This window comes from Manihot esculenta, chromosome 7 (assembly GCF_001659605.2).
Source record: "Manihot esculenta cultivar AM560-2 chromosome 7, M.esculenta_v8, whole genome shotgun sequence".
NCBI classification, from domain to species: Eukaryota; Viridiplantae; Streptophyta; class Magnoliopsida; order Malpighiales; family Euphorbiaceae; genus Manihot; species Manihot esculenta.
Window position 1 is genome coordinate 29498818 of NC_035167.2, and position 27306 is coordinate 29526123.

Genomic DNA, 27306 nt, shown 5'->3' on the forward strand with positions numbered 1-27306 from the left:
ACTTTATGAGAGCCAGCAGTAGTGAACCAAGAGGCAAGTCCATGAATACCTCTTCAGGAAGATCTCCATGCAAGAATACATTATTTATATCTAATTTTTGCAAATGCTAATGATTAACAGAAGCCAAGGCCAAAAGAGTTCTTATTGCAGTTATTTTATCAACTGGACTGAATGTATCTTAGTAATTAATACCATCAGTTTGTGTATATCCTTTGGCTACTTATTTAGCCTTATACCTTTCAATATTCCCATCTGCTCTATGTTTAATCTTGTATACCCATTTGCAACTAATGGGACTTTTTCCTATAGGAAGATCCACTTGTATCTGTGTGTGGTTTTGCTCTAATACTGAAATCTCAGTAGCCATAGCTTTTCTCCAAACTTCAAATTTGACAGCTTCTTTATAAGTTTTTGGTTCCATAATACTAGAAATGCTTAGAGTAAAGTGCAAGTGTGATGGTGACAAGGAGTTGTATGAGAGGACACAAGATAAAGGATATAATATGCTAGGAGAGTGAGATAGAGAAGAACTTGAAGAAGCCAAATGGCAGTGATAGTCTTACAAGGAAAAGGAGGTTTCTTTATTCTTTGAGACAGTCTAGCAGGAGGAAGAGAAAACTCACAAGGAGACTCAAGGACAAACTGAGACTCAGGAGTAGAAAAGGATTGTGCAGAATTATCAACAAAACCAAAAGGTTGAAGAAAATTAGAATAGTCCACAATAAGATGTTGGTGTTGATGAATAGGTTCAATTTCATGTGTTTGTGAGTAAGGAAAGATATGTTCCTGAAAAGTAACATTTCTGGATAGAAACACTCGTCTACTTTGTAAATCCATGAGAATAAATCCCTTAGTATCCAAGAAACACATATTTCTTTGCTCTTAGATCAAGTTTTGTTCTTCATGCAGTGAGAATGGATTGCATAGCAAAGAGAGCAAAAAACCTTTAACTTGAGATAATCTAGAGGTTTCAAGAACAAGGTTTCAAAAGGAGAATTATCTTGAAGAATAGGGGTTGGTATTCTATTAATGAGGAAGACTGAATGGATGATGGAATAGGACCAAAAGCACTTTGGTAAATGGGATTGAAATAATAAGGCTCTTGGGACAATGAATATGTGCTAGTGTTTTTTTTCTACTATAGCATTCTGTTGGAGGGTTTCTACGTAAGTGGTTTGGTGTAGAATTCCTTTCTTATGGTAAAAATTTGGCTTGAGAAACTCTAGTCCATTGTCACTCCTTATTTTCTTTAATTTTGCTTGAAATTGTACTTCTACCATTTCTATGAAATTCTGCAAAACTTTCTAGCTTTTGATTTGCTATGCATTAGATAAACCCATGTATATTTGCTATAATCATCAACCAATGTAAGAAAGTACTTATCTCCATTTATAAAAATAGTGGAAAAAAGCCCCCAAATATCTACATGCACTATCACTGAGACTGACTAACAGGAAAAAGTAATTTCTTATGTTTTGCCAAAGGACAAATTTCACAGGAATTTGCATTAAGATCCACAAGGATAGAGGGGCACTTAGAATGTAGGGTTGCAAGTCTAGTTTTAGATGGGTGGCCAAACCTGTAATGCAAGAAACTGAAGTGAGTAGAAGTGGAACTACCAACTATATCAACTTAATTGAGATTCTTCTATTGTTGCAGTACATATAGGCCTTCTTTTGCTTCAACTGAACCAATCTTCTTCCAGGACTTCATTGCTTGAATGAAGTAGTAATTGTTGCAAAATATTAAGCAACAGTCTAGAGTAGTAGTGAGTTTAATGACTGAGATAAGATTCAATGTAAAGAAGAGCATGTAAAGGACATTTGTAAGGTACAGGTTGTTATTGAGGGTAACTATCCCTGAAATAGTTGTTATAACTTGTTCACCATTTGGTAATCTTACATGGACAGGGCTAATCTTTTGATGAGAAGAAAAAAGTGACAAGGAAAAAAAGATGTGATCTGTTGCACCAAAATCCAGGATCCAAAGATGAGATTTAGAGAAACAAGACAATGACACTTAATTATCTTTAGGAAGAGAGATTGAAGCATTACTAGTACTCATTTGATTAGAAATAGATGAAGCTGCTAGACTTGAAGGCTAAATCAAGGCTAATAACTGTTGAATTTGTTCTTGAGTGAATGGAGCATTAGATGTGCTTGAATTCAAGATCATTGATGCTGAATTGGTCTATACATTCTCATCCTACAAATTTTATCAATCTCCTCAAAAATGGCATTTGGGAGATACAAAGTTTGCATCGCATGGATAGGGATGGTGGACAAAACGAACTGTGCCAGAGTAACTTTCCCTGCAAGAGAGAGCTTAGCATTCTCCAAGGAGGCCAGCTTCCATTTAATCTTATCTATAATATATTAGTAGGTCTTCCTAGTCACCCTAGAATGCAGAAGAATGACCTTCCATTTAATCTTATCTATAATATATTAGTAGGTCTTCCTAGTCACCCTAGAATGCAGAAGAATGACCTAAGATACTTTCCCAAGTCTACAGTAGTGCTTACACCCAGAAGATCACTAACATTCTTCTTTGCTTGGGTGTTCGCATTTTTTAAAAAGAAAATCTTAGTTTTAGTTTTGTTGACTCTCTGGCCCAAACTCTCTTAGAATGCTTCAGGAACCTCATTAATAACTTCCTCTGATTACCCGAGGCTTCTGTCAACATAATTAAATCATCAGTAAAAAAGAGATGAGAAAGTGGGGGAACTCCTTTTATTCAGAAAAATAAGTTTTCACATTTTGCCCCCCACTGCTTCCTTAATCCAATGAGCCAATCTTTTCATGCATAGAACAAATAGGTAAGGAGAAAGAGAATCTCCTTGCCTGAACCCTCTTGTAGGTGCGAAGGAATTCATAAGGTCGTCATTCCAACCTACCTATATAGAAGAAGAAAGAAGTGCATAGTTATGTCAATAAGGCTGGAAGGAAGACTTGTATATTTAAGCGTGTCCTAAAGAAAATCCCAATGAACATGATCGTAAGCTTTCTCCAAGTCAACCTTCGTTGCAAGATAACCCTTCTTATCCTTGTTCGTTCGCATGCAATGGATGACCTCCCGAGTGATTATACTATAGTCCATGATATATCTATCGGGGATAAAACTAGTTTGATTATGATCAATCACATAGGAAAGGAACTTTTTAATTCGATTAGTAATTACCTTCGTAATAATTTTATAAACAACACCATATGCGGAGATAGGATGAAAATAAGAAATTTTAATGGGGTTGGGCACTTTTGAAATAAGAGTAATTAATGTGTCATTAAACTCTTTTCCATTTTCCCTTCCCTTGAAACCTGCTTAACTCATTGTACACTTTGGCACCTACGATATTCCAATAATATAATAAATTTTTTAATATTAATTATAAATGTATTGAATATTAATAGTCAATATTAAATTAAAAGAAATTTTGTAAAGAGTAATTATTAATTAAAAAATAAAAAAAATAAAATTAAAACAAACAGATAAATAAAATATATAGAAGAAAGAAAATAAAAAGGGTTTCAAATAGCTAATTAAATAATTTTAATGTAAATAGTCTCAAGAAATCATTTCTTACAAAATTCTAATAATTTTGGTAAAATTTATTTTTGATTCAAAATCAATTCTCATAGAATTAAAATTTTACACTATTAATTTTATCAAATACAAAAATTTAGAAAAATAATTCATTTCTTTTGAATTCTTTTAAAATTAGAAACTCCAAACAACGTCATTGCATTTTACAAAAGTGATTTAGAGATTATTTATGGAATACAAATTTAGACAATTACATCAAAGGTTGATTAGAGCTAATATAAAATTGTTTGCATCTCTATCAATGAGGACCTTTTTTGTAAAACAGAGTAAAATTGGTAAAGTTTATTCTGGGTTTAATTGATAATTTTTGTAACATATAATATAATTGCAAAAAAAAATAATAATAATGACAATAAATGGGATTTCCACAATTGATAAGGTTAAATAATTACATTATATGAATACTTGCATAATTTACAATAAATGTACATAAATTACATCAATTCAACCAAAGATTGAAATCTTTGCCATTTGATGATTGAGCTTATTATTGGGGCAGAAGTGGCAGCCTAGAAACACTAGTACCTCCACTGCTGCCTGTTAATGGCTTTGTGCTTGTCTCCTTTTGTAAGGTTGAACAAGACTTGGAGGATTTAAGGGAAGTCTTCTTGTTTGTTCTCAGGGGAAGAATTTGCAATCTGGGGTTAAGTTCTGTACCTGAATTTTCTGCAGTTAATTGATAGCTTTCCACAAGTTCTAGTTGCCGAGCAATTATTTCGGAGCATCTGGGCAGAAGCTCCACCGGCTCTCCTCCGGGGATAACAATGTACTCGATTGCAAGTCGAACCTCCTGTCACAAGAATAGAGAGAAATAAATAAACAATAACATTTGTGACAATTCAATCTCATTTTGGGAAGATCATCATCATTACAGGAAAATTATCAAGCAACATAAGAAAAGAAAAAAATAAACGCCTCAACATCTAGACCATTCACCTTAATTTGTTGATTTTCCACAAGCTAATATTTCTAAATAATGATCTGCTATTCCAATGTGCAAAGATCAATGATGCTGATGCATATGCTTCTCTAAAAATGGGAATGGTGACAGACCCGATTATTGCCCAATAGAAGAAAAAATTTTGAATATTTTTATCAACAAATATGAAAAGAGAAGCCAAATTTAAAAAAATAAAAATAAGGGAAGGAAAGGGGTAAACCTCCAAAGCATCAATCTCTTCCAGAGTCGGCTTCCTTTTTGGTGCATCATCTTCAATTTCTATGTCCAAGGAACTTTTGGTTGGCCTTTTCAAAGTGGAACCAAATGATTCAAATCCAAGAATTGTTCGAACTGCCTTGACCATTTGTGCCATGGTATTTGACTGCAAAACCAGAACAAGATCACAACAGTTATACATCTTATAGCTGTCAAGAAAATCCTTTTCAAACTTACTCTACTGGCTCTTTTATCAATCTTGCACATCAATAGCCCCAATAAACAGTTGTCATGCAAGGGATTAGAGAGAGAGATCACACTTGGTGATTGTCTTTTCCCAAGTAAATCACGAGAGTTGTTCAAATATCATCTATGGTAATACAAAACAATCCAAACAATGATACAAATAAAAGAAAAGAGAAAAGGGACACCTTGATAACAAATACAGGCAAATGGTGGAATTTAGCCACACCACGAATCCATGGGTTATGCTTCATTTCTGAACTAGATGCCAGAATTGCATCTGCTGTTTCAATATCATCAGTCACATCTATATTATCTTCCAGCCCCATCACTTGGGCCACTTGTAATAGATCAGCTTCAAGGATCTAAAACAGGACAAATTCAACAAAAATCATCAGAACACCTTTCCAACTTAGAGATCAGGGTAACTTGTCTAAACTCTAAACATAAAAAGATTCTTCAACTTCTGATAAAAGTATATATATATATGTATGTATGTATTTCAGATTACAAATGAAAGATTACAAATCTCTGTAAACCTTGAGCATAAGATGGACAACGAATTAATAGTACCAGAGAGAAGATTTAGCCAGTTCACCTTATAAGTGTAAACACATACAGGAGAACTCCTCCTCACATATCCACCTGTTTTCGGCTTTTCGAAATGGTCTAGAGCATAATTTTCATTTTCTTCATCAGATTCTACTTCATCACCATTGCCTGTACCAATGGACTTTGCCTCATATTCTTCTACAAGTTCATTTCCATGTATCTGAGCGGTCTTCAAAGAATCATCAGATCTAGTATCCATTTGGCGGATTTCAAATAAAGGAGTTTTTCCTGTCACCCAGAAAAGATTGTGATGAGATTTGATTTTGTAAAACTTTTTAAAGATCAAATAAAAAGGATATTTCAAAGATACACCTGCCAGTATAGCATCTACGGTAGCATCTAATCTGTGATGAACACGACATTCTGTCCTAGATATCATCTCAACAGCACATGTAAATGTTGGAGGCCCTTTCCTCTCAAGAATTGTCTTCTGCACTTTCCTTTTCCTTGCTTCCTCATCACCAAGTGTTACACTCTGTTTTCAAATGAATGAACTAGTTTGGATTAATAAATAAGTTCCTTAAACATAGATGCTTTGGGTGATTGATATATATATATATATAATGTATGCATGTATATATCCAAAATTCCTGTTTTGGAACCATGCATAAGCCTGATTGGAGTACATCCACATTTGTATGAGTTCAGGTAAATGAAAACGATGTGTCTTTGCACCTCTATGCCACCAACAAGAATCTGTAAAGAAGGATTTTTTATTATGTTGTCTATGGTCATTCCATGGGCTGTTCCAACTAGCTGAACTCCACGCTGAGCAATAGTGCTGGCAGCTAAGGCTTCAAGCTCTGTTCCAATCTCATCAATTATGATGGCCTGTGGCATATGATTTTCGACTGCTTCAATCATAACCTGGGCGAAAGGTCATAAAGAGAAATGTAAAACAAGTGAATAACTAGTATTATACACATCAATAGCAATACTGCAGAATCAAATTGACTCACATTATGTTGCATATTAACATTTGGAACTTGCATCCTTCTTGCATGACCTATGCCTGCATGAGGAACATCTCCATCACCCCCAATCTCATTTGATGTATCTACTATGATGACACGTTTTCCCTGGTCATCTGCAAGCATTCTGGCTATTTCTCTGCACATGCACACACAAAAGAGAGAGATCATATATTAACATATTGTACTGTGAGAACATTCAAAATCTCAATGCTGCATTGAAAGAATTAGCAGGATTAAACTAATTAAGTTACCGTATGAGGTATGAATAAACTTGAATTAGTAAACTATCTCCATTCATTGTCTGTTTTGCAGTCTTCTGATTCCAAAACGTTAACAGACTATATAAGAATTCACCATGACAGCTGATCAAACAATTTCCAGGACAGAACTAAATTGAAAAGTGGAACTGGACAGTCTTTTTATAAAACTGAATCACACTTACCATCAATGCTCATAGTTCAAAAGGATAAAGGAACTCTACAAATATCATGTGTAAAAACTTTAACCACAGAATGTATGGTACATAGACTAAAAGCACACACTCACATGCAAAAGCACGCATACAGAGAAACATTTATACCCATAGGCACGTGCGAGCATGCAAAAAAATCCGAAAAGAAGTTGCCAAATGAACTTTGACTCAGTTGCTTGTTTTACATACAAGAAGATGTGAGTACCTGATTAAGGTTGTTTTACCAACTCCTGGAGGGCCTATGACCAAGATTGAACCTCCCTCCTCAACCAAGTCACGGATAATTTCAGCACTTCCAGACATAGCTCGACCCACCCGACAGGTGAGCCCAATAATTTGCAATTTACGGTTCCGAATGGCACTTATACGATGCAATGAACTATCAATACCTGATCGGTTGTCATCAGAAAAATCGCCGACCTAAGCATAAGCAGCAAGTACTTTCAGAGAAGATAGTAACTAAACATCCTCTCCACCTCACACTTACTGCAGAAAATCACTTCTATTCTACACAAGTTGATCTAATTTCAGATTTACTAGAATAAAAGATATCTATATCAATTTCTAGCACATGCCACTTAGTAACTCAGACGGGTCTAAAAACAACCAGTTGCATACATTAACACAAATATAGCTCTTAAGATATCCTAATCAAACGGGTTGTTAAAGAAAATAAACAAATAATAATTTCCTATGCTACTAGCATTATAGCAAATTAATGGATCCGTGTTTGAATATGTTAATCTAAGCCAATGATTGAGTATCATATACCTTAATTATTTAGCAATGCTTGGCATTTACAGATTGAGTTAGTGTAATGCCTTTGCCGTAAAGAAGAATTTTTTGAAAACAAAACCTCAGTCTCTGAAGAAAATTTTCAATCAGATCACACAGGAGAAATTCTTACCTACAGATAAATGTATATGCATCCAACAAAAGAAAAATCAACTATTCGTGATTTTACACTTACGGCATCTTTTAGTAGGATCCATGACAAATTTAAGTGACTTATCAACTATAAATTGGACAGGTAAGTCTTCCATATCACACTCATATTATTAGATCACTTTCCATATCATAATGATTCAATTATTTTTAACATCCATCTCCTGCATATAATATTACTTTCCCCAATAAAAAAAATAAAGTAATTTATACTTTTTTTTTTTTCAGAAACAGAACTATTTTCAAGCACATACAATTACAATTATATAAAAAAAGCTCACTATTGACAAAAATTAATGTAATCAAACTAACCATTATTTCCATTTTATCACCTTTGATATGGCATGCTTTAAATCCTCATGCTTCACAGGCTGCTCCGAAATAATCCAGTCCCCAGATGGAAACCTCGCTAGAGGTTTCCTGCCCAGGTCCAATACCACTTCAATCAATTCATCCATCTCTGAATGCTTGCACAACTCTCTCTTCATCCTCAAAGGCAACAATTCAAGAAACGAATCCAATTCAGAATTCGAAACTGAGCATGAAGATGTCGAAGGAGTTGAAGTCAAAACAGAATTCACTGATTCTGACATCGACCCATTTCGTGATTTGTAACGATCAGACGGTCTCCGGACTTCCGGGGTCCGAATAACAGAAGGTGTTGAGGATTTCGACGAGGAAATCCTCCTGTGCACACTACGCGTTCGACGAAATGACGAAGAGATAGTGGAGAGATAAGTGAAGGTAGAGAGTGGAACTTGATGAGCCGAATAACATGAATTCTGTAAATCAATGAGAAGAAAACGCGAACTCATAATTCTAAATTAGCCTTTTCTTCTGTTTTTTCTACGTTATAAGCAAAAGAAGAGCAGGAACAAAGGACGAACGGACGATTTGCCGGGATCTGCTGCCCCAACTGTTGGGAAGTTGCCGTGGGTTTCCTGGTTTGAAGCTTCGATTATAGTGGGCGAAATGCGAAGAGAAAAGTAAAGAAATGAGATATTGAGGGAACGAAGGTGGAGAAGATTCGAAGGAATCTCCTCTGGGATTGGAGCGAAAGCTGGGCCCATAGGCGGAAGAGGAAACTCTTAATGACCTCTCAACGGAAGATTGGAAGAGCTTCAGGGGCCACGTGTAGTCTGGACCACATGTTGGACAGTGGAAGTTGGTTTTGTGTTCCATTGGCTTGCTTGAATCGAACTCTTTGCATAGTTTAAAAAAGAAAAATCAAACTCTTTGGAAAGAATTTTTATTTAATTGTCTCTGTAAAAAATCTGAATAATAAAAAAATATATAAATTCAATTAAATTTCTGTTATTTTATTAAAAATTAAATTAATTTAATTTAATTTAACAAATTATACTTCTCTGTCTTCACTCAATGACTAAATAAATCTCACATAATATAATATTCTTTCTTAACAATAAACTATTATATTTTAATAATAAAAATATTTTTATATAATAAAACTTTTATTTTTATAATTTTAAAAATAATTTAATATTTCTATGTATTATTTTAATTTTTGTGTTAATTAAAATATTAAATTTTTAATATTTTAAATAATAAAAAAATATTTATCATTAAAAAATAATATTATACTATATCAAAATTTATTTAATTTTTAATAAAAATACAGAAATTTAGTTATTCAAAAATTACATTGAATTTAGAATAAAATTACAGGAATTTAGCTGGAATTATTTCTATAAGAAAATACAATTCCAAATGGAGGTATGACTTTTAAAGGAAAATTGAATATTTTGGCTTTTTTTTAACGTATGTAGCGATATTCTTTTTTTTTTTTTGGCTTTAAACTTAAATTTTTCGTTTTTTATTAAAAATAATTTTTATTTTGAAACAATATTTTTTATAAAAAATAAATAATTTACTTTAAGTATTAATTATAATGTTAAAAGTTAACAAGATTAACAGATTTATATAAAATAATAATAATAATAATAATTTTAAAATCTAAAAAATATTTAAAAAATATATTTTTCTTAAAAATAATAAAAAATTCCTTTAAGTAAGAAAATAGTTTTTATTGATTAATTTTTAAAATATTTTAAACATTAAAAAAATATAAAATTCTTTTAAAAATAATTTCTCTCAACTAAATTTAAAAAATACTTTTTATATTTTCTAATTTTTAGTACGTTGAAAAAAATTAATCAATAAAAAATATTTTTTTAATTAATGAAAACATTAAATTATTTTTAAAAAAAAATTAATTTCTACACTTTGAAAATTATATTACGATCTCTATATATAAATTTATTAATATATTTTATTTTTTAAATTAAAATTAAAAAATAAAAAGTAAGTGATTTTATTAAAAAATATTTTTTAAAGAAAGTATTTTAAAAAAACAATAAATACAAATTATTTTCAAATGGACGCTAAATTTGAAAATAATGTTTTTAAGCCAATGAAAGTGGTAAAAGCTTTAAATGAAACTCACATTTGAATTTTTCAAACGTGAATATTTATATTTTGTCAAATTTCCAGATGCATGTCAATTTAATCATTTTTAAATTGCGGATTGGTTCATTTTAACTTATTTTTTTAAGATAAACTTTAAATTAATTCTCAAACAGATTCATGTTAAAATTGCCTTCAATTTTTTGAATCATTTGTGATATGACTATATAAAAAATTTATTAATTATTTTTTTAATTTTAAAAAATATATTAAAAACTAAAGCAGAGGTTTTTTTTCTTGTAGGAAAAAAGAAATTTTGAAACCGTTTATTTCAAAAATGCATTGATTTGAAACAAAGCTTGTCGTCTTTCCAAAGTGCTCAACTACTCGAAATGATTTCAGCCATTTGCTTATGGAAATAATACTTGTGAGCGTACACGCTATAAACTACCTAATTGTCACACCATCTTAAAGCTAGTTACTGAATTTTCTAGCTTTTTGTATGGTGGGAATGAGACTTCTACACAATGAACTGCTCCATGAAAATTAGCAACAAAGACTTGAACCTCTTCCATCCAAAAAAACAAACAAAGACTTAGTAGGTTTCTAGCCTATAATCGAGAAAATTATTACAGATAATCATCGTATAGAAAACAGTTTTATTATAATCGTTGATTATGTTTTTTATAAATTTTATTAATGGTTGATATTTAATAATTATACATATGATGTTTATATAATAAAATTAGCCATCAAATAGAAGAGGTATACTATGAAAATTGCCCATAAATAAGGCAAAACTAAACTTGATCTCATAACGAAATGCAATTTTAGTGTTTAAATATGTATTTCAAATTTATATTCTATATGCATGTATGACCGAGTAGTATTCGCTTTAAATCGAAATAATCAACCAAATCAATTAATTTTAAAAATTTAGTCGATTTTATTTTTTATTAAGTTTAGTTTTAAATTTATAAAAAATCAGTGATTTCAGTTAAATTTAATTTTAAATAAAAAATTTTCGACTCGACCAAACCGAATCGAATAAGTATCAATACTACATCATTTAACTTTCTATTAATTTTAATTTATCTATTTTTTCCCATCTTATTATTACTATTATTAATATATAACTCTTTTTATTATTTTTTTAAAAAAAATGACTTTCCAATCTAATAATAATAATAATAATAATAATTGATGACCGCTGGATTTTTTCACCCCGGTCCAGGGCCTCGGCCACAACCTAAAGCCCACAAAGTAAAGGCCCACCTACTTGGTACTCAAAGCAGGCCCGGCTCATCCAACCTTCAAGGCCGGGCTCGACCAAGCTTCCTCACTTAGATCGACCTAGTCCGCGATCGCAGGCCCTTTCCTCTCTGGCCCAACTCTCGGCCCAACCCAGGATCCAGAATGATACTCACCAGACAGCTTGGCAGATCCGCTCAAACGTACGCACAAGGAGAATCAGAGGCCGTTACGCATGGGGGCAGGCGCCTGATACCCTCGTACGCCCGAATCTGTATGGCAGAGACGCGTGGCCCAATCCTGGAGAGGCCTTTACACGTCCCCAGCAAGCAAGATGAAATGGATAAAAGGGGAGTCCCCTCCTCAGAAAGTTTAAGCTTTATTATTCAATACCAAAACCCTTGTAAAACCCTATTCTATTGGATCTCAGATCATCAATTGGCGCCGTCTGTGGGAAACGACGAAGATCTTTTCATCACCGGAGTTTTCACTCTTAAAGAAACCCACTAAGATCCACGATGGCTAATCACCAAGAAAGTAACCTTAATGTCCCAAATGACCTAAGCTCTGCCCAAGAGGGGCAACAATTCTCCTTTTCTAGTCCTACGGCATTAAACAACCAAACACCTGTTCCTCTTAATCCCTCGCCAAGTTTGGCAGGGAACACTCCCGCTGTCACCTTGTCTAACCAAGATCTTCAAAACATGGCTTTCCAGTTACAGAATACAGCCCACTGGTTGGGGCAGATAATGCAACAGAGAGGCCTCAACACCCCAGCAAATACACTCCCGGTTGTAGAAGAACCTCAGACCAATGACCCCCGACCTGCACCTGACCGTCTTCAAACCAGCAGCCGCGATACTGAAGAAAGAGGAAGAAGAGCCGGCGAAGAGGAAGGACCGGAGGCCCGAATCCATGGGAGGAGGGCGAGGGAGATGATAGAAAATGAGGAGGTGGATAACTATTCTGCCGAAATAACCGGGTGGACGGGAACTGAAGCAGAGGAGGAGGAGTACCACCTGGAGAAAAAACTCAGCCCAGAAGACGAGAAGGTGGACCAAAAGTTGAAGAAACTGAGAGAACAGCTCCTCGCCGAGCTAGGTAAGAAAGACCAAAGCCAAACCTCTTTGCCTACTTCTTCCCCTTTCTCAAAGTGGGTGCAGCAAGAGACTGTCCCTAAGAAGTTTATGATACCATCAATGGCGGCTTATGATGGAACTGGTAACCCGAGGGAGCACGTCATGAACTATAAGACCTTCATGGAGTTACAAACTCTATCTGATGCCTTAATGTGTAAAGTATTCCCAACGATGCTCTCGGGACCAGCGCGGGCGTGGTTCAACAGCCTTGAGGCCGGAAGTATCAGGAGTTTCGGAGACCTAGCCATTCGCTTCATCAGTCGATTCATAGCCGGGGTGCCAGCGGAGAGGAAGACGAGCTACTTAGAGACAGTAAGGCAGAGAGAGGGTGAATCACTCAGAGAGTATGTCGCTCGTTTCAATACGGAGGCCCTGCAGATTCCCGATCTTGATGAAGGAAGGGCGGTAGAGGCAATGCAAAAGGGAACGACCTCTGCTGAATTCTTCGGTTCCTTAAGCAGGAAGCCTCCGACCTCCCTGGCCGAGCTAATGCAGAGAGCGAAGAAGTATATAAGGCAGGATGACGCCCTAGTAACAAGCCGATTTGCCAAAAGGATGGCAGGAAAAGAAAAGGCCCCAGAAGAAAGGAGGCCGGAGAAACATGAAAGGAAACACGGCAAGAGGCCCGAGCCGTACAAGCAGGCCTGGGAGCGAAGGGATCAAAGGCCTCCCCCTCCACGGACCCTTGAGCCAAGGTTGCCTCCCCCTTGGGTCCCTGAAAAGCCGACTCCATTAAATGCGTCCAGAGCCAAGGTGCTCATGGCTGTCCAGGATAAGGATTTTCTCCAATGGCCCAAACCTATGAAGTCGGAAGCAGATCATCGGAATCCTGACAAATACTGTCAATATCATCGGACGCATGACCACGATACCAACAACTGCTTCCAGTTGATAGCAGAGATCGAGAGGTTGATAAAGAGGGGGCACCTAAAGAATTTTGTAAAGAAATCAGAGGGACAAAGGCCTCAATCCAGCCCGACGGTTCAGGCGCCGAGGAGAACAGGAGCGGGACCAGTGAACGATGGATCCAGTGGGACCATCAACATGATTGTAGGAGGAACGGGAGGACGGATGGGCCGCCGAGGGAAGAAGAGAAATCGGGAGGGAGAGACCAGCAGCACCGAGGTCATGCAGATCGTTGACCACTCTCCCATGACAATCACCTTCTCTTCAGAAGATGCTTAGGGTATTCAGATGCCCCATGATGACGCGCTCGTCATTGAAGCCGTCATTCACAATTATCGGGTAAAGAAGGTCTTAGTGGATGATGAGAGCAAAGTCAACTTGCTACCATACCGGGTTTTTCAGCAGATGGGAATTCCGGAAGAACAGTTGGTCCGAGACCAAGCACCAATCAAGGGGATCGGAGGAGTACCGGTGCTCGTGGAAGGGAAGGTGAAGCTGGCTCTCACCTTAGGTGAAGCACCCAGGACTCGCACTCACCACGAGGTATTCTTAGTGGTCAAACTTCCGTTAAGCTATAATGTGATCCTGGGGAGGCCTGCGCTGTTCAATTTCGAAGCTGTCACCAGTATCAGGTATTTGGCGCTTAAATTTCCAACAGAAGAAGGAGTGGGAATAGTCCGGGGCAGCCAGGAAGAGGCAAAAGCAGTATACTTGGCCACAGTAGCAGAACCGAGCTCCACTGGAGAAGCTCTTGACTCGGAAGTTCTAGAGGTTCGGGATGAGAAAACAGAAGCCAGGACAGAACCGGTGGGGGAGCTAGAGATATTCCCTTTATCGGAAGCAGAGGCAGAAAAAGTGTTCAGTCTCAATGCCGGCCTCACTAAAGAACAAAAAGCTGAAGTCATGGCCCTGATCCGAGGTCATGCGTCTAGTTTTGCCTGGAAGCCCTCCGACATGCCTGGAATTGACCCCACGGTAATGACACACAAGCTGAATGTACTCCCCGAAGCCAAGCCAGTAAAACAGAAGAAGAGAGTAGTAGGAAGAGAGAAGCAGCAGGCCACCAGGGAAGAGGTGCAGAAACTTGAGGAGGCAGGCTTTATTAGGGAAGTTATGTACCCACAGTGGTTAGCAAATCATGTATTAGTCAAAAAAGCCAATGGCAAATATAGGATGTGCATATATTTTACTGACCTAAACAAGGCATGCCCTAAAGATTGTTATCCACTGCCTGATATTAATAAAATGGTCGACTCTACGGCCGGTTTTGATTATATGTCTTCTTTGGATGCTATGTCTGGTTATCATCAAATCCCAATGGAAAGGTCGGATGAGGAAAAGACCTCGTTTATAACTGAAGATGGGACTTATTGCTATAGAGCTATGCCATTCAGATTGAGGAATGCCGGGGCAACGTACCAAAGACTGATGAATAAAATCTTCAAAAACCAGATTGGCAGGAATGTAGAGGTTTATGTAGATGATATGGTGGTCAAAAGCCCAAACTTCCAGCAACACATAGCAGACTTGAGAGAAGTATTCGGGGTATTAAACCAGTACAGAATGAAGTTGAACCCAGCAAAGTGTGCTTTCTTTATTCGAGGAGGAAAATTCTTGGGATTTATGGTGAGCGGAAAAGGCATCGAGCCTAATCCGGAGAAGGTGGAAGCCATATTGAATATGCCAGAGCCGACCTGTGTAAGGGACGTCCAGAGACTAACTGGGAGAGTAGTGGCGCTCAACCGATTCATGTCAAGATCGGCAGAAAAGTGCTTGCCATTCTTCAAAAAGTTGAGGAAGGTACCGAACTTTGAATGGACGGAAGACTGCAAAAAAGCCTTCACAGAGCTTAAGAAATATCTTAGCTCGCCCCATGTACTCAGCAGCCCTGTAAAAGGAGAGGAACTTCTGATATACTTGGCGGCCTCAGAACAAGCAGTCAGCGCAGTGTTAGTAAGGGTGGAAGAGGGGGAGCAGAAACCCGTCTTTTACGTCAGCAAGGTACTCAGAGATACCGAGGTCAGATACTCGAACATTGAAAAAATGGCTTACGCCCTATTGCTAGCAGTTCGGAAATTCAAAGTTTACTTGGAGGGCCACCAAGGAGTTGTGATGACAGACCAACCCTTAAAGAAGATTCTACGCAGGCCGGAAACTTCAGGTCGGATGTTGGCGTGGTCCATAGAGATCAGCCCTTACTGTCTCGAATATCGACCCAGGACAGCTATAAAATCTCAAGCTTTGGCTGACTTCATAGCAGAATGCTCATTCAACGAGGAGTGGGGAGGATCATCCTCAGGGATAGCAAGACAGCAATGTGAGGGGGAGTCTCATCCAGAATTTAACTGGAAGCTGTATGTAGACGGAGCATCAAGCACTGAGGGCAATGGTGCCGGAATAATGCTTAAGGGGCCAGAGGATTTTAAGGTGTGTTACGCCCTACGTCTAGAGTTCAAATCCTCGAATAATGTGGCAGAATATGAAGCCCTGATAAATGGGATGTTAGTGGCACTGGAAATGGGAGTAACCGATCTCGAGATAAACAGCGACTCTCAGCTGGTGATCAACCAAGTAACAGGGATGTATCAGGCTAGAGATCCCCTTATGCAAAGTTACCTGGCCAAAGTAAAAACCTTAGAAGCCGAGCTCACAAGTCGAGGAGTAACCATCAGGTTTCAAAGAATACCCCGAGAGGAAAATGAGGAAGCAGATCTGCTCAGCCGATTATCCAAAGAAGAACTGGAACAGCTTCCCGATGAAGTGTACATACAACAGGTCCATACACCTGCTTTTAATAAAACTAACACGATACTGCAGGTAGAAAAAAACCCAACTTGGATGACCCCATACCTGAGATACTTGGAAAAGGGCGAGCTCCCCGAAGATAAAGATGAAGCCAGAAAGATAGCAGCTCGTGCTGCCAACTACCAAGCAATAAGGGGGACCTTATACAGAAAAGGAAAATCCAGTCCATGGCTCCGATGTGTGAGCCCGGAAGAGGCTACAAAGGTAATGGAAGAGATACATAGAGGCCTATGTGGAGCCCACGAGGGAGCAGGAACATTAGCCAACAAAGTATTCAGGCAAGGATACTATTGGCCCACTGTTAAAAAAGAAGCAGAAGAGTTTGTCTGGAATTGCGACGTATGTCAGAGATTTGCTAATGCCATCAGAACCCCTGCCACTCCTCAGGCAAGCATATCCAGTCCATGGCCTTTCTCACAATGGGGAATTGATATCCTGGGACCGTTCTCCAAGACTACGGGGCAAAGGAAATTCGTAGTGATGGCTGTAGAATACTTTTCAAAATGGCCAGAGGCAGAAGCAATAGCCACAATCACAGCTCGCAAGATGATAGATTTCGTGTGGGGGCATATCATCTGTAGATTCGGCATACCTAGAGTGCTTATCTCAGACAATGGCAGACAATTTGACTGCAGTACCTTCAGAGCCTTCACGACGAACATGGGCATATGGCACAAATTCTCCTCTGTGGCCCATCCTCAAACTAATGGCCAAACAGAAGTCACTAACAGAGCTATCCTCCAAGGATTAAAGAAACGGCTAGATGGCGCAAAGGAGAATTGGGCTGAAGAACTCAACAGTATCCTGTGGGCACTCCGAACCACTCCCAGAGCACCCACTAAAGAAACACCCTTTGCACTTGCTTATGGCACAGAGGCCGTGGTCCCAGTTGAGTTGCAGATTCCCACTCACCGAGTCCAATTCATTTGTGAGAACACTAATGGGGACAAGTTAAGAAGCAACCTAGATGCTCTTGAAGAAGTTAGGGAAGAAGCCCAAATCCGAACTGCTGCTTATCAACAACGGGCAGCACGATATTACAACCAAAAGGTCAGAGAGAGAAGCTTGAAAGTGGGAGACCTGACCTTAAGAAACCTAGAAGCTACAGGGAAAAGAGCGGCCGCGGGCAAGTTAGCACTGACCTGGGAGGGTCCATTCAGGGTGACAAAAGTGGTCAAGCCAGGGGTATACCGGATCGAAGATATGCAAGGAAACCCTGAACCCCACGCTTGGAACATCCAGCACTTAAAGAGGTATTTCCCTTAATATATATTTGTAAAGAAAAACATTGTATTCTGACACACATGAGTGAATAAAATTGTTTATACAATGTGATTATCTTTGTGAATAATACTCCTCCGTGAAAAAGAACGAACAGGGCTCAGAGAGGCCCCTTGAAAAACAAGACCTCAGTTAGACACAAAACCAGCTGAGATGACGAAGCGACAGTAAGGCCCATGTGCCTGAATATTGTGCAAAACCTCAAGGAGGTACAAAAACGACCAGGATCCCGTAAGATCTCCTGAAGCAAAAAGCAGCCGGTGGGGCCCCGAGGTCATCCCGGAACAAAAACGACCAGGATCCCGTAAGATCTCCTGAAGCAAAAAGCAGCCGGCGGGGCCCCGAGGTCACCCCGGAACAAAAACGACCAGGATCCCGTAAGATCTCCTGAAGCAAAAAGCAGCCGGCGGGGCCCCGAGGTCACCCCAGAACAAAAAAGACCAGGATCCCGTAAGATCTCCTGAAGCAAAAAGCAGCCGACGGGGCCCCGAGGTCACCCCGGAACAAAAACGACCAGGATCCCGTAAGATCTCCTGAAGCAAAAAGCAGCCGGCGGGGCCCCGAGGTCACCCCGGAACAAAAACGACCAGGATCCCGTAAGATCTCCTGAAGCAAAAAGCAGCCAGCGGGGCCCTGAGGTCACCCCGGAACAAAAACGACCAGGATCCCGTAAGATCTCCTGAAGCAAAAAGCAGCCGGCGGGGCCCCGAGGTCACCCCGGAACAAAAATTGCCGGTGAGGACCTTAAAGGACCTCCCGGAGCATGAAGACCGGGATCCCCTGAGAACTCCCGGGTAACCAAACAAGGCCAGGACCCCCTAAGCACTCCCGGAAAAACAAAACAAGCACGGTCGGTGAAGGTCCCAAAAACCTCCCGAAGTGAAAATTTCTCATATCATATGCAGGGACAACTTACAAAAATACTGTTCCAACCTCACAAAAAAGGGCTCAAGGCTATCAAGGAAAAATCAGATTCCGACCTCCCGAAGAGGTTCTGACCTCCTAAAGAGGTTCGGGGCATAACAGCTAAAAAACGCCGACCTCGAAATGACTGCTAATACTTAAAGCCTGGGTAAGAAGAAAAGGCCGAGCCCCCAGTTCGGATATTCCTGTACCCTAACGCTCGAAGTATAAAGGCCGAGCGAAAAGCCGAGCTCCCTCTATAGAAAGGCTCATAAACGAAGAAACCAGCAGGAAGATAAATGAAGGTAAAAAGGCTATACTCAAAGCCCAAATTAGTTTGTCTGGAACAGACATCCGAAGTCACAACCAAGAAGAAAGGGTTAAAAACAGAAAAACAGACATTTTAGTCGCTATTAAAAGATATGAGACTTGATCTCTCAGACAATTAGCTAGGAATTGAGCTCACAACTTAAGACTGATTCAGTGGGGAAAAAGCTTATGAATGAGAATACGTAGTGTAAATATTACAAGTATGAAAAGTAGAGATAAATATGAAGAATAAGAATAGTTCAAGGAAAAAGGAATCAAAGCTTCATTAAAATAGCTGTTACAATCTATTTTTCGGACGAAGTAGAAGGAAAAATAGTCCTTAAAGGACTCACATCTGTGAGAACATCCTCGCCTACACTATCTTTATTTACAACTATATTTGGAGGAAGCACGGCCTCCTTTGGATCAGGCCTCTCAACATTAACAACAGGGGCAATCTCTGACCCTAGGTGGGGGTCCTCCTTCTCAGAATTAGGGTCATCTCCCTCTGACCCAGGAACTTCCTCGTCATCCCCCTCTGGCTCGGATTCTTCTGAAGGAGACACAGATGGCCGGCCTGCGAAGCGACAATCCCCTCTAGGCATAGGGAAATCATCTTCCCCATATAACACCGGCTCGCCATCCGAGTCCACTTCGGGCTTACGAAGCTTTTCCAAAGGAATATCAAGAGCGTGTCTAGCTTCCCTTAAACCACGATTGTAACCGGTTACGTACATACGGAAGGCTTTCTTAAAAATAGCCGACCCCATCTCAGCGGAAGCTTTATATTCATCAAGATGTGCTTCACAAGCCTCAGCTACAAACGCCTTCAATTCAGAAGAATCTTTGTAGTCCTGAAGGTGAACCTCACAGGCCTGCTCGATCTTCCTCTTCAGTTCATCAGACTCCTGATACTCCGCTATACATTGCTCACGCTCTAGCTGAGCCCTGTCTTCAACATGTTTTACTACCTTGAGCAGGGCTGAACACTTACGTTCCAAGGTCCTGACTTCATGGTTGAGCTGTTGGTGGCGAAGGTTGAACTCTTCAGCCGACGAAGCCAGGTCTCTGATACGATCAGAGCTCGTACTCAACTCCTGCTCAAGGACCTCCACCCGAGCTAGGGCCCCTTCCTTCTGAGCTTTCACCTCCTTCAGGTGAACCTGCAGTCCTTCAGAATCAGCCTTTAAGGCCTCATATTGACGCTGGACCTCAGTTCTCTGGCTCACAGCCTCATCTCTCTCTCGAAGGGCCCCCGTCATAGAGGACAGCTGCTTTAAAACTTCTGCACAATGAGCCTCCACGGCAGCTGCTCTGTAATACCCGGCTAGACTCCGGTATCGGAATTCCTACCGTCCGGTGGAATCTCGAATGTCGGAAACCTCTAGAAGGGTAAAACCATGTTTTATGAAATGTTTTTAATGTATTTTATGTTTTTAAGCAAAAAGGAAATTGAGTTTTGAATGAAATAGACCAAGGAGACTTTGCCAGGTTCGGCCGCCGAAAGTTAAGTTCGGCCGCCGAACATGGTGGGGTTTTGGGAGCGCTTTAGGCCTCCGAAAGCCTTGTTTGAAAGACTCAAGGTTCGGCCGCCGAACCTCATGTTCGGCCGCCGAACATGCATGAGATGTGGGGGCACGTTAGGCCGCCGAAAGGTGGCAGAACTAGCCCTATAAGAGACCCCGTGACCGAAACAGGCGAGGTTTTCTCTCCCATTTCGGCCGACGGTAAGTTTTAGCCCTCCTATGGTCATTTTAAGTGTTTTCCCTCAAATCCTTTAGATCTTAACAAGTTACATCTTGTTTTTGAAGAGTTTTAAAGTTTAAGCAAGTTTTGGAGCTTTGAGGTTCAAGAACTCGAATCTCCCCATCTTCGAGCTAGGATCGTTTCTCTCTCGATTTTCAAGAGGTAAGAGCCGATCTCTAGTTCTATATGTGTTTTAAGTAAGTTTTATGCAAGTTTTTGGGGTAGAAATGCATGAGTAGGCTTGATGGGTTTTTATGAAAAAAATCCATGGTTTAATGTGTGTTTATGTGCAATGTGGCTTGCTTGTGTGTTGTAGTTGGGGTTTAAGCTTGTTGGAGGCCCCTAGGAGCTTGTATGCTTGAGTATGCTTGTTGTAGAATAGGTTTATGCATGATTGGTTGTGTAGGGGGTTGTGTTGGGCATGAAGAACCAAGTTTCTGCCCTTTGGCAGAAACCAGGTTCGGCAGCCGAAGGTACTTTCGGCCGCCGAACCAGCTTGGGAGGCAGCTTTAGGCTGCCGAAGCCTGCCCCCGAAGGTTTGAGTTTCGGCTCTGTCCGAGACTTTCGGCCGCCGAAGGTGCCGCCGAACATGCATGAGTTTCGTCTCTGTCTGGGAGTTTCGGCCGCCGAAGGTGCCGCCGAACCTGCCTGACTTTCGGCTCTGGAGGGACTTTCGGCCGCCGAAGGTGCCGCCGAAAGTGCCCTTCCCAGCCTTTTCTTGCATGTTTTCTAGGATTGTTTTGAGGTATTTCTAGGAGGTTTTTGGGGGTATGTTTAGAGTTTTGTTCTTGATGTTTGGTGCCTCATTTGAGTCCACCTGTGTAGGTTCGGACCCGAGGACCCGAGACCCCCGGTTGTGAGATAGTCTTTCAGAGTCCGTCGTTAAAACTTCAGTCACCAGGTGAGTGGGATTATTTCCTAAGTTTTTAAGTAATGAATAAATGAACAAATGAATGAATCTGATAGCATACTCATGCATCATTAATGCCATGAAATATTTCAGGATGTTTGCATTAGAAATTCACGAATATGTTGCACTGCATAATTTGATGTTGATGTGGATGGTTGTTGGATGATCCATAGTCCTCTGATGTTATGTTATGATGATATGTTATGGACGACCAGCGAGGCCCATTCTACGCCCCTGGTACTATGTAAGAGAAAGTCCAGTGAGGCCCATTCTACGCCCCTGGCACTTTGGAATGTTATGTTATGTTATGTAAGAGAAAGTCCAGTGAGGCCCATTCTACGCCCCTGGAATTTGGAGATGTTGAGGACTAATGGTGACAATACCATCTTTTATGTGATTAAATGTGATGTGTTGCATTTCATGAAAGCATGTAAAGTAAAAGTTATGTTATTTTGATGTTATCAATAAAATGAATAATAATATACCTAAAAAGTGTGGAATTAAAGCAAATGTTAATAATAATAAAATGGAGAATAAAATACCTAAAAATGGAGGAATTAATATCATGTTTTTACTTTTTGCTCACTGGGCTTTTTAGCTCACCCCTCTCCCCTAACCCCAGTCTTGCAGGTGCAGAGTAGATAGAGAAGTCAGCAAGAGTAAGAGAAGTCTCTGTAATAGCATAGAAATGGACATGGATTAGTTGTAATGAAAAAGTATGTTATGTAATGTAATGTAAGTTTTATAGTGTGCTTGACTAGAGTCTGTTGTAATCCCTTAATACATGAGATAAATGTTTTATGATGTTTATGTAACCCAAGCCTGCAATATGTTATGTACCCCATTGGAGTATTTGTTGAGGGCTCCAATGAGGGGTTTATGTTATGTTTATGCATGCACAGGCTAGGCTGGGAAAAGAAATGTTTGAATGAAAGAAAAGTTTTAAATTTTTATGTATGTTTTGGTTCATGTATGGGATTGAACAGGTTCACAGGATGTATGTTTGGCTTGCTACGGGTTCTGGCGGCCTTAAGCCGACCTGAATCCTAGCGCCGGTAGCGGTCCGGTTTCCGGGTCGTTACAGAATGGTATCAGAGCCCTAGGTTCATATGGTCGGACCTAGAGTGTCGGGCTCATAGATGTGATAGAAAGGTCAAGCACAATAGGAAATCATGTCCACTAGGATAGGATGTAGAGTCCTGTCTTACATGAAAGTATGATATGCCATGTTCTGTGATATGTATATGATGTGGGTTCATGTGTTTCCACATGGACCATTTGATGCTAATGTTTTGTTATCTGTGCTGTTTTTCAGTAAACAGAATGAGAGGAACTCGTCGATCAGCTCGATTGACTAGAGTACCACCGGAGGATGAGGGCACGAGCGCCCGTCCTCCAGCATTGCCAAGGGCAATGTCAAGCAGGTCCAACAGGGACAGAACAGTGAGGGACCCTAGAAGGTCCTTGGATCTGGGTAGAAGCAGATCAGTAAGGGGTACAGTTCAGGAAAGGATGTCAGTTGATGAAGAAGTAGAGATGGACGTGGAGCAGAGGAGGGATGGTAACCTTGGTGTAAACATGCCAGAAGAGGGCATGGGTGAGTCACAGGGAGGCACTCAGGCCTCGGGGTTTGTTCCACCACCCCAGTACCCACCTTTTTCACCATACCCCGGGTATTCGATGGGAAGTACATCGGATTACCCCAGTTTTAATCCTTACCCTTCTCACATGCCATACCCACCTTTCTACCCACAGTATCCACAGTACCCTATGTACCCACCTCCATCCTTCCATCCAGGCACGGCAAACCCTATCCCAGGGGATGTCGCACCACCACCACCACCAGTAGAACCCACAGTTCCAGAAACCCAAAGACCTCAACCTACCTCATCTGGAGGGAGCAAGGCCAAGATGACCGACTATATGAAGTTGGGTGCTCCCCAGTTTGATACCGGTGATGATCCGTTTGTGTACCTGGAGAAGGTCAAAACAATTACAGATGAGATAGGGGCGGATGACAGCAGAGCCATTCAGATGGCTGGTTTCACCCTGAAATGCAAAAAGGCCCGTGAGTGGTTCAAGGGCTATGTGAAACCGAGGGTGGACAGTCTTTCGTGGGAGGAGTTTGCGAATGAGTTCGCAGGATGGGCTTTCCCTGACAGTTCAAGGGAGCTGAAGATGATTGAGTTTGAACAGCTGAAGCAGACAGATGAAATGGGTGTCGATGAGTACACCGATAGATTTTTAGAGTTGTTGCCGTTTGCCGGGCAACATCTGGACACAGATCCGAAGAAGTCAAGGAGGTATATCATGAGGCTCCATTCCAGGTATTCCTCCTTGGTTCAGTCAGCTGATAGAGAAAGTTTCCATGCCATTGTAGACATGGCCAGGAGAATGGAGGCTAGTGCAATCATCGAGGGGACAGTTAAACAGTCAGTGACACAACCTTCAGGTTCTAAGACCCCAGGTGGGGGAAGGGTAGACCCTTCATCCTTGAGTTCAGCTAGTAAGAAGTGGGGCAGTACCACTAAGAAACCAAAGAAGAATAAGTTCTGGAGCAAGATCAAATCAGGTCTGGGATTAGGAAGTGGCTCAAGCTCTGGTGCTGATAATGCAGTGTGTGCAAGGTGTGGTAAGCTACACAGAGGGGTATGCCGTTTTGGGACAACAGCCTGCTACAGATGTGGGCAAGAGGGACACATGTCCATGGAGTGTCCTAGAGCAGTTCCTATGGCACGACCCCAGCAGACGACTTCAGGTAGTGTGGCACAGCCAGCAGCTTCAGTCGCAACACAGGCTAGTGGCAGAGGCCGAGGGAGAGGGTCAGCCTCTTCTTCATCAGTTTACAGAGGGGAAGGTCCGTCAGCTCCAGCACGGATCTTCACAATGACACAGCAGGAGGCAAACGCATCCAACACCGTGGTGTCAGGTAATATCATCATTGGTTGTTCAGATGCTTATGCCTTAATGGACCCGGGTGCATCCCATTCTTTTGTTTCTCCGAGAGCGGTCGAGAGGTTGGGTTTGATGGTCTCTGGGTTAGAGTGTCCCCTATGGGTCAGTGGACCCAAGTGTGACCCGTCAGTGGCAGAGTCAGTCTGCCAGTACAGTCCAGTTTTCATAGAGGGAAGATGCCTATTCGCTGACCTAGTGGTTCTAGACTTGACAGATTTTGACGTCATTCTAGGGATGGATTGGCTATCTACCCATAGTGCTACCTTGGATTGCAGAGACAAGGTAGTTAAATTCAGATGTCAGGATGGGTCAGAGGTTGTCTTTAGAGGAGACAGGGGGAGTACACCTAGAGGTTTGATATCAGCCCTACAGGCCCGTAGGCTGCTCAGGAGGGGTTGTCAGGGTTATCTAGCTCATGTGAGAGAGCTAGACAGAGATGTCAGAGAGCCCGCCTCAGTGCCTGTGGTTAGAGAGTTCTTAGATGTTTTCCCAGACGAGCTGCCAGGTTTACCGCCTCCTAGGGAGATAGAGTTCGAGATAGAATTGATGCCAGGAACCAGACCGATCTCTATCCCTCCCTACAGGATGGCGCCAGCAGAGCTGAAGGAGCTTAAAGAACAGTTGCAAGAGTTGGTAGACAAGGGCTTCATCCGACCGAGTACCTCACCCTGGGGTGCTCCAGTGTTGTTCGTGAAAAAGAAGGATGGATCCCTTAGACTTTGTATCGACTACAGACAGTTGAACAAGGTCACTACCAAGAACAAGTACCCGTTGCCTAGGATCGATGATCTATTCGACCAGCTAACAGGAGCAGGTTGTTTCTCAAAAATAGATCTGAGATCTGGGTATCATCAGCTGAGGATCAGAGATGAAGACGTGCCAAAGACAGCTTTCAGAACCAGATATGGGCACTATGAGTTCCTAGTGATGCCGTTCGGGTTAACAAACGCCCCTGCAGCATTCATGGACCTCATGAACAGAGTATTTAGCCAATACCTGGATCACTTCGTTATTGTCTTCATAGATGATATCTTAGTGTATTCCAGGAATGCAGAAGAGCATGCCCATCATCTGCGGTTGGTCTTGCAGACTTTGAGGGAACATGGCTTGTATGCCAAGTTCTCTAAATGTGAGTTCTGGCTGAGGAGCATTTCGTTCTTAGGGCATGTAGTGTCAGAGAATGGTATTGAGGTGGACCCCAAGAAGACAGAAACTGTGGCTAACTGGCCTAGACCCACTTCAGTGACAGAGATTAGAAGTTTCTTGGGTTTGGCTGGTTACTACAGGAGGTTCGTTCAGGACTTCTCAAAGATAGCGGCTCCTCTGACCAGGTTAACCAGGAAGAATCAGAAATTTCTGTGGACCGACCAGTGCGAGGAGAGTTTTGAAGAGCTTAAGAAGAGGTTGACTTCAGCACCAGTTTTAGCTCTGCCATCTAGTGATGAGGACTTTACAGTCTTTTGTGATGCATCCCGTGTGGGACTGGGTTGTGTATTGATGCAGAATGAGAGGGTGATTGCTTATGCTTCTAGGCAGCTGAAGAAGCATGAGTTGAATTATCCCACACACGACCTGGAGATGGCAGCAGTAATCTTTGCACTCAAGATGTGGAGGCACTACCTCTATGGGGTAAAATGTGAGATCTTCACAGATCATAAGAGCCTGCAGCACATCCTGAGTCAAAGAGATTTGAATTTGAGACAGAGAAGATGGGTAGAACTGCTCAGTGACTACGATTGCAAAATCCAGTATCATCCGGGTAAGGCTAATGTTGTAGCTGATGCCTTAAGCCGGAAATCACTCGGCAGTCTATCCCACATCACAACAGAACGAAGACCAGTAGTGAAGGAGTTCTACAAGCTCATCGAAGAAGGGCTACAGTTAGAGTTGTCGGGTACAGGTGCCTTGTTGGCTCAGATGAAAGTGACACCCGTGTTCCTTGAGCAAGTTGCTCAGAAACAGCATGAGGACCCCGAGTTAGTGAAGATTGCCAGGACTGTTCGGTCAGGCAATGATAGTGAGTTCAGATTCGACAGTAAGGGGATCCTCCGCTATGGGAGTCGATTATGTATACCAGATGACATAGGACTAAAAGGAGACATTATGAGAGAGGCTCATAATGCAAGATACAGCATTCACCCCGGAGCCACCAAGATGTATCAAGATTTGAAGAAAGTTTATTGGTGGCCAGCAATGAAGAAAGAAGTGGCACAGTTCGTGTCAGCCTGCGAAGTGTGTCAGAGGGTGAAGCTGGAACATCAGAAGCCGGCCGGAATGCTTAACCCGCTACCGATTCCAGAATGGAAATGGGAAAATATAGCTATGGACTTCGTAGTGGGGTTACCGGCGGCGTCCAACAGAGTGGACTCCATATGGGTGATTGTGGACAGACTCACCAAATCTGCTCACTTCATCCCTGTCAGGAGTGGCTACTCTGTGGACAAGTTGGCGCAGGTATATGTGGATGAGATCGTCAGGCTGCATGGGGTTCCTGTTTCGATAGTGTCAGATAGAGGGCCCCAGTTCACCTCCAGGTTTTGGCGGAGTCTGCAGAATGCCATGGGTACTAGGTTGGATTTCAGCACTGCCTTCCACCCCCAGACTGATGGACAGTCAGAAAGGACCATCCAGACTATAGAAGATATGCTCAGAATGTGTGTGCTGGACTTTGGCGG

The 27306-nt window shown here is 41.0% G+C and overlaps 1 protein-coding gene across 2 annotated transcripts; it reads right to left on the bottom strand.

The window, feature by feature from the left end:
• Positions 1-3947: 3947 nt before the first annotated feature.
• On the bottom strand, positions 3948-9069 carry LOC110619474 (protein SEEDLING PLASTID DEVELOPMENT 1). Of its 2 annotated transcripts, none has more exons than XM_021762951.2 (9): positions 8335-9069; positions 7263-7477; positions 6571-6721; positions 6287-6478; positions 5924-6086; positions 5598-5839; positions 5188-5364; positions 4761-4922; positions 3948-4390 (listed from the first exon to the last, which is right to left on the bottom strand). In XM_021762951.2, exons 1-9 carry the CDS (start codon positions 8815-8817, stop codon positions 4088-4090), a joined length of 2088 nt encoding a protein of 695 aa, XP_021618643.1. In that variant the 5' UTR covers positions 8818-9069; the 3' UTR covers positions 3948-4087. The 2 variants fall into 2 exon arrangements, with proteins under 2 accessions (XP_021618643.1, XP_021618644.1); XM_021762952.2 differs by having other exon boundaries at positions 8315-8450.
• Between the last annotated feature and the right edge of the window lie 18237 nt (positions 9070-27306).